Here is a 10,957-nt window from a genome sequence, read left to right as displayed (position 1 = left end):
CTCAATGATCTTCTGAGGTCCCTTCCAGCCCTAATGTCTATGAAATCTATGACACCTCTAGAAATGGTCTCTCAGACCTCAATGGAGTTCTGTAAAGGGGAACCCAGGCCTCTCCCAGCCTGACTGACGAGCCCTCCCTCTCTCTCTTACCACTGCAGTGACAAGTACCAGGTGTTTGACTCAGCACCCCGAGGGCTCCTCCGGGTGGAGGAGCTAGAAGACCAGGGACAGAGCTTGGCCAATGTCTTCATCCTGAGGCTGTTGGAGAATGCAGATGATCGGGAGGTTAGCTACATGCTAAAGGCATCGTCCCAGTGAGTATAAAAATGCTGTCATCCCATCAGCAACACCTGCTTGGTCCCCTCCAACCAGTCTGCAAGTGTGGCCTGTCTGGCATCAGTCTTCTCCAGCAGGTCAAACCAAAATTAAATATAGGAGGACTGCCTCCCACAGTTTTTCCACAAATAGCAATGGCCCAAGGGATCCACCATAAAGCTAAATGAGTTTGTTTCCTGTAGGAAGCTATTTGCAACATCCTTGTGGACAATGCACTCAGATTTCTAGGGTGGGTTGGCCAGTGATGAGGAATGATTCGAAGAAAAGTGTCTGTCTGGTTGGCACTTCAGAGTAAATGAGGTGAGCAGGATCCCTGCAGTGCATTTATATTGGTGCAGCCTGACATGGATCCTGAAGGTTCAAATCACTTCAAAGACAAAACCCATCTATCCCTTCAGTTGCAACCAATCCCTTCATTGTATACCCTGCTGCTCAAACACAGTCACAGGGACATTCTGTTTAGAAGTGAATGCAGGAGTCCTGCTTCTGTTCTTGATCTTCTCCCATATCCAGCCCCAATGCTGAAGACAGCCCTCAGCTTGCTCACTGAACCCAAACCCCACTGTGCGGGACTTTGCAGGCACAGGTGCCTGCATAGCCAGTGTTTTAACATTTACTTGGTGTTATTTGCCCCTTCAGACAGTGGAAGCATAAGTGTAAGCCCAACAGTATAAAAACCATATTGTTTAACAACCATCAGAGCAGATTTCCAGCTCAGGCTGGCACTACCCAGTAGTACCTCAGGGCCAGGGTGAGAGCAAGCAACCAGCATAGTCACTGTTCTCAGCTCCTGCAGGCTCCTCTTGTTCAGGGTGAGTAACAGGGATGCTATACTGGCAGGGACATTGAGCACCTCAAATCTTGTGCCCAGGAGAGGTGGATAGCCAGGGAAAAGGGATAGCGCTTGCACTTAGGCAAGGGTTGGTTTATCCAGTACCACTGACTACACTGTTTTTGGTAGAGAAGACAGCTGCATTGAATGAATGGAATGACGTTTCCATTTCCCATCACTTGCGCCTCTGCAAAGTTCTCATTGGTAGAGCATGGCAAGGACTTGTGCTCAGCTCAGCAGCTTCTCTCCGTCTGCTGTTTCAGCAGCACCTGCCAGGCTCCAGAGCTGCCTGGCAAGCAGAGAACTAAGTGATGTTAGCCAGTACACCCCGCCGCTGCCCCCCCAGCTCTGCCCCTCCTTGCAGGAGAGCTGGAGATGTCACCATCTTCCATGGCTGAGCTCCAAATCAGAGAGCAAAGAATGAATGATAATGGGGAGAATCAAGGAATAGGAACTCACAAAGCCCGTCGCATGGGTTGGGAAAGTGAAAAATAGAGTATAGAATCCGGAACATGGGTGAGTGAGAGCTGCAGGGGGTCTCTGAAATGGGGGAAGAGGGGAAGTCCATGGGGATCTTGTTGAGGGGAAGGCAAGCATTCAGCCTACAGGAGCAGCGAACCCCATAAACACTTATCCTGGCTGATCTCAGCATATTTCACCGGTTGTGCTGTGGCCCCTTCTCAGGTCCTGTATTCCCAATCAGAGCATACCTTCCTAGCACTGGCGTGTCAGCTGGTGATCACACCTCCACACCACCGTCAACTTCTGACATTTTTGTTCCCTTGACAGTCTTTTCCTTGGAGGAAATTTCAGGATAACTAAATTCACAGATATAGCTACAGGTTAAGCTTCAATTTAGGCATTAAAGCCACAATCCAGAAAACATATAGTTGTGGGCTCTCCCAGTAACTAACTCATGCACTTTGTAAGTATAAATGTTGACAGTCATAGGCACCAACATGAAACAACTGATTTGCAGGGGTTCTGAGCAAAGACTACTGTAGGTGCCAGAACTTGGAGTGTCCTCCTGTGCATGTCCAAATTGCATTAATGCATTTTTGGCACTTACTAATAGTACACTGCTTCCTGGTAATGGAGTCATGCTATGCAGCCATATGGTGGCTATCCTGGTTAGCTCTGTTGCTCCTAGCACACCGTATTAGTGGGTAAATGAACAAATAAAATCTGTCCTTGAAATGCTCCAACAGGGCAGCTATGGGAATAGATCATCTCCTTAATTGCTTGTGTTCCTCACAAGACCTGCAGTTGTCTATCTTGAGAAGCTAGGAGGAGCACTTGCCTTTCAGAAAGAGCAGGAAGTAGGCTGGGCTGTCATGCTGCCTCCATACCCGTCTCCCTCTCTCTTTTGTGGCCCCTCCAAAAATCATACTTTGGATCCTTGAAGCTCTATGCTGAGTGCTAAATTGCTTTTCCCCAAGCAGAGCTGTGGAGAACCCAGAGGGAAAAGTACCAGGGATGATTTAAGGAGGGAGCTCTGAAAAGTTTGAGTGGTCTTTGCTCCCAGCTTCTCCCACTTGGCTTAGTGGGCTGGGGCACTATTTGGATGCAGAATGAATGGCAGCTGGGTCCTCAGCTGGAGGAAAGCACCAGGAAGCCAACAGTCATAGTTGGGAAGGGTAGAAGGGGAGCAGGCATTTCCTGATGGGTGGAAGGCTGTAGAGCAGAAAAGGAGCCAGTTAGTACAAACAACTGTGAGAGCGCACAGGAGGGACCAAGAGAAAGTAGGAGAGAGACAGAGGAGATGGAGGCCTCCTGCCTGACAGGTCCATGGGAAACAGCCTGACATCTGTCCATGGAGTCGGAGAGGCCTCCGAATGTCACAGATGTCACATGTGACATTCTAAAGAGCATGTGGGAGAAAATGACTCAGGGAAATGCACAAGTGCCACATGGATGAGTGACACTTGACAGGCAAAAGCTGGGGAACATGCTGACTTCACTATGAAGCTTGTACAGTGGTGGGGTGAGGGCGGAAGTGAGATCAGATAGTAGAGAAATGAGGCAGGAGGAGAGGCAACAATAAATTATGGGCAGTGGAACTACTCTACAAAGGTAGTCAGAGTAACTGAGCTGGGGGGCAGCAGAAAGAGTGAGACATGAAGGGGAAGGAGAGAAGGTGAGGGAGCTGGTCAGGGTAGCACATGATGTAGGCTGAGAACACAAGGAGCTGGGGAGGAGTGCACCAGCAAAGCAAAAGTCCACAATGGCTGGCAGGGGTGAAAAGAAAGGCCCCAGAGGCAGTCCCTTTCTACTAACTCACCACAAGCAGAGCAAGGAAAGGGGAACAGACTCCCCTGGATGTTTGGGAGGGGCTGCTTAAATAATCTGCACTCTTGGGGAAAGGTTGTGCATATCAGACTCTGTACCTCCTCCCATCAAGCAAGGTGGGTTAGGGAGCACCCCTTCCATTCAGGCAGACAGCAACTACAATGCAAGGTCATCAGGAAAAGACAGCAATGCCTCCAGCTCCAGGAAGGAAGATGGCCAGAAAGAGGCAATGAGAGGAACGTGTTAGCAGGTGCCCTTCCCCATGGCACAAAGAGAACAGAGCAGGGGGTTGCCAGCTACTCAGGGGACTGTCTCTGCAGTTACCCAGAGCTGTCTAAAGCTGATACTAGAGGGAAGTCAGAGGTGGAGGAAACCATACAGGCTGCACACTTCCCTGGCTGGGACCAGAGACAAGGGAAGTGCGGGGAGGTGGAGGGAGGGGACCTGGATCAACTTGATCTTGCTGAGCTGGCCTTCAGGCTGGCTGCACAGCCACCAAGCAGAGTGTTTCCATGTAGCTCCCCTGTGATGGCTCTTGGATCCTACTCATTCCAGCAGCCCCTAAGATCTCCAGGAGCCTCAGCGTCTGGAGCAGAGGGGCAAGGTGCTGGAGGTGGCAAGGCCAGGGCAAGTGGAGCTGGTGGTGAGATGACACTGCATCTGGAGCAGCCCACATCTCACACTCATGACTACACCATTTTTCTCTCATCACAGGAGCGAGATGAAACGCTGGATGATCTCGCTGGCCCCCAACCGGAGAACCAAGTTTGTTTCATTCACATCCAGACTTGTAGGTGAGAGACATGGAACAATGGAGGGTGGGAGGGTCAGTCATTCAGCTTGCACTAAAGCTCACCCCTCTCCGGGGATCCAGACCTTTAGGGATGCTGCAGCTCAGGCCCTCAAAGCATCCCAGTTCCACCCACCACAGGCACTTTTTGAGGTGAAGTTGACTGCCCAGCTCCCTTTCAAACTCCTCTCCTTGTCCCCTTTTATTGAAGTTTGTCCATCTATCCCCTTCATTCTACTCACAGCCCCTTCCCACACCAGCTGTGGTTTCTGGCAATCTCACTTACCATCAAACACTTCCAGTTCAGTCTTCAGACCCCCCCCACCCCTCCCAGTCTGGCTCTCTCCCTCTTTGCTCTGAGTTTGTCACACCCAGATCTCCAGCACTGTCCTCTATCTAGCCAGCCCCACCTCATTTCTGCCATCATCACTATTTACTTATGCCCCATCCTTCAAGCCCATAACCAGAACTGGTGTCATGCTTCCCTTGCCCTGTTCCACAAATCCATGCACTTTCCTCCTCCTGCTGCTGCCTCCTCAGGATGACCCATCTCTCTTGCATTCTTGCTCTCTATCCTTGCTCCTCCAGGCCCCCCCACATCTCCCAGGTTGCTTACTGCATCTTCCTCTTGGGACACATTGCCCTCTCCTATCCCTGTTAGACACTGTAACCATTAAAATCATCTTTGCCCACCTTATTGCTGTTGTTCACACCATCTTGGAACATCCTTAAGTTCAAGCTCCTGTTAACTGCTTTCTAAGCTCTGCCCTCAGTGTTCAGTTGTCCCCCTGCCTCAGCCTCATTGCTGCATCTGCTGTTTACACAGCCTTCCCCATGCCTATTCTGCTCTGCCCCTTGAGTGTGAGACCCCCTGCTTGCACTCAGCCAGCAGCCTCTGGCCCAAGGGCACTGCCACTCCCAAAGATCCCCCTTCACTAAGACAGTGACAGGGAACTCGGGATATGCTGCATGAGCCAAGGGGGGCAGCATGCATGACCCCCAGCCAACCTGCATGTGGGACTGGGAGCTCCCTGGAGCAGGACCTGCACCCTCTGTGCTGTTGGGAAGGGAAACATCTGGCATAATGAGGGGACTGACAGAAAGAAGAAGAATGAGAGCAAAGGGAAGAATTTTCCTTGCTCTCACTCCTAAACCCCTCACCCCAGAGCTGTGAGCAGCACCGCTCCCTCCCACCTGCCTCAACTCCCAGAGCTTTTTCAGGATGTTGCATTGGGGGGTGCTCTTCCCCTCACTGCTCTTTGCTCTGGAGAACCAGGTTTGGAGAATGGTCCACTATGGAGCAGCCACTTGGTCAGGGCCCACATCAGTCCCCTCCTTGCCCTCACCCCCTGTTATGGCTCTGGAGTTTGAGCAAGGGGCATAGGGATTCCTCAGATCTATCTAAAGCAGCTGGCTCTGGTTACAGCCCAGGCCTTTCTTTTCTAGCCCAACCTCTCCAAAGTGTCTGCTCGCTGGTTGCTGTGGAGCTGTTCACAGAGCTTGCTGACTGAGCTGTGGGCTGCTTGCTGGGGCTTCATGAGTCTCAGAGCTGAGATCACCTCTCCCTTCCTCAAGCTGGCATGAATGTCCTCAGCAGGGACACTGTAGTTCTGGTAACTTATGAGTCTCAATTTACCGCACGGCCCAGAGCAGCCACACAGGTATCCTGCTGGTTCCCAACTCCATATACCCAGGAAAGGAAACATCCTCCATCTTACCACACCTCAGATATCACACAGTAGGAGCCCTATGGAAACCCGATGTGATGCAGAAATCTCCGTCACAGAGTACATGCACATGACAAGTTTGCTCCAGGACAGTTTACCTCAGATTTTTATTCTGGAGTAAAATTACACAGATGTCTAGAGTGGAAATGCAACTAGCTTTCCAGAGGGATGTGTCTGCAGTTGGTGCTATGACAGGGCCTTGCCACTTGCTGGCTGGGGAGCTAATAATATCCCATTTGCATTGAGTAAAGGAACTAACCTGGTATAACATCAATTAGAGCTGCATGAACACGGCAGGTACACTAGGTCTGTAATTATTCCTCACTTCCTGAGGAGGAGTGTTACCTCAGTGGCATAGTTTACACTGGTGTAAGGCTGTACATTTTGCATCTGCTCCATTTTTTACCATGGAGTAAAAGTTGAATGACTCTGGAGCATAGGTGCCGTGCGTCTGCAACCTACTGCCCTTATTGCAAGGTTTTCTGGTGTGTGGACGTTGGAAGGCTCTTCACCCGTCTGACTATCATTTGCATACAGTAGTTATGGGACTGAGCAGCCAGGTGACCTTGTCTCGCTTCTCTGACAGATTGCCCGCAAATACAGTGTGTCCATCCCTACGTGGCTCAGCAGCCAGATGAGCTGTCCCTGGAACTGGCAGATGTCCTCAACATCCTGGACAAGGCTGATGATGGTAAGGGCAACATGGAACCAGGCCCACATGCCCCTGGTGCTGCTGTTCATAAGGGAGGGAGATCTTTCCATGGGCAGGGTGCTTCTCAACCAACAGGAAGGGCTTCTTCAGACAGAGGCCCTTGTCTTGCATCATAGCTGAATGTCAGCCTCGAAAAGCTCCAAGCAGCAGCACATTTTTGCTTTCACTGCAGCAATCCTCACTGGCCTAGGCCCATGTCTGTACCTTGCACTCCCTCTCCTGGCTGATGAAGGCAACCCCTGCTTGTCCTCTCAGGCAGGCTACTCCTGGGCTACCTTAGTTACAAACCTCAAGGTGCCTGTTTCTCTCACACAGGTCCTGAGCAAGGTGCAGGGTCCAGTTTTCTGAGTGAGGAGCAGGGTCCAGTGACTTGTTTGGGTTCAGCTGCAAATGAGTCAGTGGGCCAAAAAGGATCAGACTCCAGGCTTTTCCTGCTTTCCTTTGTTCCATCTATTAAGAGATGGGGTACCCATCTCTACGGCAGGCTCCTGAGTAGCTAAAGCCAAGTAGGGGGCACAGCCGGTGCTGGCACCAAAAACTCTCCTCCCTTTTGTTTGGATGTTCCAGTCCTGTTGACTTGTCCTTCCATCTTTCCCCGTTGCTCAGGTTGGATTTTTGGAGAGCGCCTCCACGACCAGGAAAGGGGCTGGTTCCCCAGCTCCATGGGGGAAGAAATCCTGAACCCCAAAATCCGATCGCAGAACCTGAAGGAGTGCTTTCGGGTCCACAAGTCGGACGACAGTCAGCGGAGGAAGCTGGGCAGCAGAAATCGCCAATGACCCCTGATCTCCCTGAGCCCTGGAGTGTCAGGGGTCCTGATGGCTTCTAGAGAGGGATAGAGGGCAGAGGCTGCTGGCTGGGAGCATGAGGTGGCAGTGCTGTTGCACTGGGCCATGGCATAGACTTGGTCTTTTGACATGCTGGTCACCCTCACCCCCCAAAAATGGACTTTGCTGTATGTACAGAGTTCCCCTTATCCACATTTTTAAAGTGCTGATCATTCCTCTGGAGAACAGGAAGAGGAGAGGCCATTTTTCTCCCTTAAAACTCAAGGAACTATTGAAAACAACATATTTCTAATCATGCTGCAAACCCCAAAGAGTGCAAGCACTCTTAACCCTGTGCAGGGGGGAGAGACTGAGTACAGAACAACTGGAGAAACTGTTCCAGAGCCCAGGAGGGGCAGGGGCAGCTGTTTTGCAATAGCTGTGACATCAGTCAAGGGTACCATGGGGAGGCTCTGGCAGCCATCCTAACATAAATGGAGATCATCTATAGGGAGGAAGCCAGACTACAGCACCCACAACTTCAGACCCACACCCCAGTGAGAGTCCCTTACTAAAACTGGCATCTGCCCCATAAAACAGTTCTATGCACACGTTGCAGCTGGACCCTTCTGTACCTTTTGTAAGACTCTGGCTATGAATGTAATGGAAATTGAAGAAATCATGCTACCAAGTGCTTTGTGCTTTTCTGGTTCCCAGCACTTTAAAGATGTTCTCTTGTGAAGCTGGATGAAACTCCAGTGAGTTCAGACGGATTAAGATCTCCATTTTGTAGATGGGGACATGGAAGCAGAGAAGTCGTCTTGCCTAGAAGTCACAAAGGAAGTCCGTGCCAAACTAGGGACTGGAACTCAGGATGTCTGCTTCCCGACTCCCAGGTTCTGGGCCCACTCCTCTGTCCCAGGTGGGCCTTGGACCCAGTTCCAGGCCAAAGGCTCTAGCCAGCTATAACCCAAGACCAATGCTGCTTCACCAGATCCTGCCTGCGAGAGTCCATGCCTCTTCTTTCACTCTGGTTCTGTACGTAACCTGACGCTTGCACCCCCTCACCCCATGGGCACCAAAAGCATGTGAACACCACACGAGGGCTTTCTCCCTGAGCACAGAACAGCAAAAGTTGCCTTCCACCCGCCTCCAGAAGTGGGTGGTCATGTCCACAAATAGTCAGGTGGCCAGAGGGCTGTGAGGAAGGGAACATGATGGACTTCACCTGAAATGGGCACAGATGTGTGAGATGACAGCCTTTGTCCATGAGGTTTTCTTGCTGTGGTGCACAGGACACACTCGGACAGGGGAAAAGGAAATAAAGGGCAGGTGAGGCTGCCCACCAGCTATCAAACCAATACACGCAGATGATATCCCAGGACAGCCAGAAGCTTCCAGCCCAGATTGTCCCCCAGCATGTTTGTAAATCAGCAGGGCTTCGTTAATCCATCGTCTTTTCCTCTTTGAAATCCAGTGAAAATGGACCATTGTCACCAGTCTCTACAGCGTTTGCAGGCAGCTCTGTAGGAAGAGGATTGTGCTGCGAAGCGGATGGGCTGTGCTCAGACACCAGGAAGCAGCTTGCACAAAGGCAGCTGGCTGTACCAGACCTGTCTTTAATGAGGGGGAGTTGAGCAGGGAGCTGGGAGGCCTGGTGCTAGAGCTGCAGGAAAGCCCACTGAGCCCTGGCTGCACTGCATCAGCAAATCCAGTCAAAGAGCTGTGTGTGCATGAACTGTCTGTACAGTATTGACATACCTGTATATAGGGAAGTCCTCGGTAGCCAAATGGACAAGGGAGTATGATGCAACTCAGCACTGCATGAAGCAGGGCAAGGGATCAAGAGCTTTGACAGAGCTGAGAAGGACAAATGGCTAGAAACAGACCACAAATAATCACCTTAGCAACAAAGGGGTGTTTCTGACTGCTCTGCTCTTAACGGGTCCATGGAGGCCCTTTTCTGAGGGGCCCCATTAGCTATGAAAAGGGCAGGTGTTTATTTGCATTAAAATCAGGGAAACAATTATTTGGCATCTTTCTGTGATGCTTCATAGCAGAGTCTTCCAGGCATCTCGTGCTGCTTTTGATCTCTGCACTCACCACTGCCAGCCTGGCTTTCCACACTCAGACAAGGGCAGGGCTGGGTTTATGTGAAAGATGACTTAAACCAGCATGTTGTACACAGCCAGCAGACTCCCCGGGGTAGTCAGATTCAGACCCTGTGCTCACTACCTCCGTGGTGGCAGTGTAACTATATTAATGAAAACTTACAGGAATGTTAGGATTCAAATGCATAAGCATCTCACTGCTGCGCTCATCTCTGGGGCATAGCAGTGAGGAGCAAATTGGAGAGGGCTGACAGTTCAAGGCCACCTGCAAGCAGCCTTGGGGAGAACGCAGGTCTACACATGTCCGTGAGGGCAAAATTAAGCTTCTCAGGATATCACTGATGACAAGGGAGCTGGAAGGGCCAGATACCAGGTTGGGATTGTGAGGTTGGCAGTTGGGAAAAAAAACACATCACCATTTGACTTGTAAACTGAGCATATCTAATCTGGAGACACTATAATAAACCCACTGCCACAATTGTATTGTACAGTCACTTTTCTGAGTACAACCAGATTTTAAACTCAGGGTCCAAAACATTTTTAGCGGCAGCTGGTTACCAGTAAGCTGTCCACAGTAAAAACATGGTCAGCCTGGCTATGAAAAGCAGCTGAGAACCTGAGAAAAATACTAGGTCACAGATCTTTCCACCATGCAAAGCGGCCATGAATATTTACCAGTCCTGACAAGACCGCGGCCCTTGCCCGCTGCGGGGTGGGAAGATTCGCTGCCGGGGCGAGGAGTTGATTAGAATTCCCAAGTGCTGCAATCCTGTCTCTGCCGACGCTGCAGTCCCAGGGCCGGCATCTTGGTTTTCCACGGCCTCAAACGCCTGGGAACAAGTCTAAAGTGAAGCTGCTCCGTTGCGCTTTTCAGTTCTCTGAAGAGCCATGTACACGGTTGGTGATTTTCAGGCCCTGAATTTGCATTGCTCTTCATAAAATTTCAACTTCTCTCCTCGCACTGGCAAACCAAAATGTATCAGTTTCAGGTGGTCTAAGGTGTAAGATGGGCTCAGTCTGTGGATCATGAATGCAGGTTTGAGATCCCAGTTGTTATCAGGCTGCCTGAGCAAAATGGAAAGAACTTGTTGTTGTTGTTTTTCTTGTGATGAAAATATAGCTGACTGAGCCAGCAAGTTCTCAAACCGGCTGTTGTGTGTGCGTGTGTATGTTCATTTTCTTCTAGGTCATAACCCCAACACCCACCTACCTCCTCCAGCACAGTTGCACTTCCTGGCACAAAACCACAATCAAAGAACCATAGAAAAACAGGGCTGGACGGGTCCTCTGGTAGCTGCATGAGGAGGGGGTGCAACTTTGCTCTGAGTCAGGTGGGGAGGCGGGGCAGGGGCTTCTGGATGACACTGGTTTGCAGTTGGATGCCATTAGTTGT

The 10,957-nt window shown here is 50.7% G+C and overlaps 1 protein-coding gene across 2 annotated transcripts in view; it reads left to right on the top strand.

Moving 5' to 3' along the window:
• The window catches only part of NGEF (neuronal guanine nucleotide exchange factor), an 85,431-nt gene extending 74,720 nt beyond the window's left edge, over positions 1–10,711 (top strand). For both annotated transcript variants that reach the window (XM_019542878.1, XM_019542879.1), the window contains 4 exons: positions 159–314; positions 4,172–4,251; positions 6,561–6,665; positions 7,293–10,711. In XM_019542878.1, coding sequence (XP_019398423.1) covers positions 159–314; positions 4,172–4,251; positions 6,561–6,665; positions 7,293–7,465 — 514 coding nt within the window. In that variant the 3' untranslated portion in view covers positions 7,466–10,711. The remainder of the gene's footprint in view (positions 1–158; positions 315–4,171; positions 4,252–6,560; positions 6,666–7,292) is intronic.
• The last annotated feature ends 246 nt before the right edge of the window (positions 10,712–10,957 follow it).

The sequence above is a fragment of the Crocodylus porosus genome, unplaced genomic scaffold (assembly GCF_001723895.1).
Source record: "Crocodylus porosus isolate Cpor-Errol unplaced genomic scaffold, CroPor_comp1, whole genome shotgun sequence".
In the NCBI taxonomy this organism is placed as follows: domain Eukaryota; kingdom Metazoa; phylum Chordata; order Crocodylia; family Crocodylidae; genus Crocodylus; species Crocodylus porosus.
This window is presented reverse-complemented; position numbering and strand designations above follow the sequence as displayed.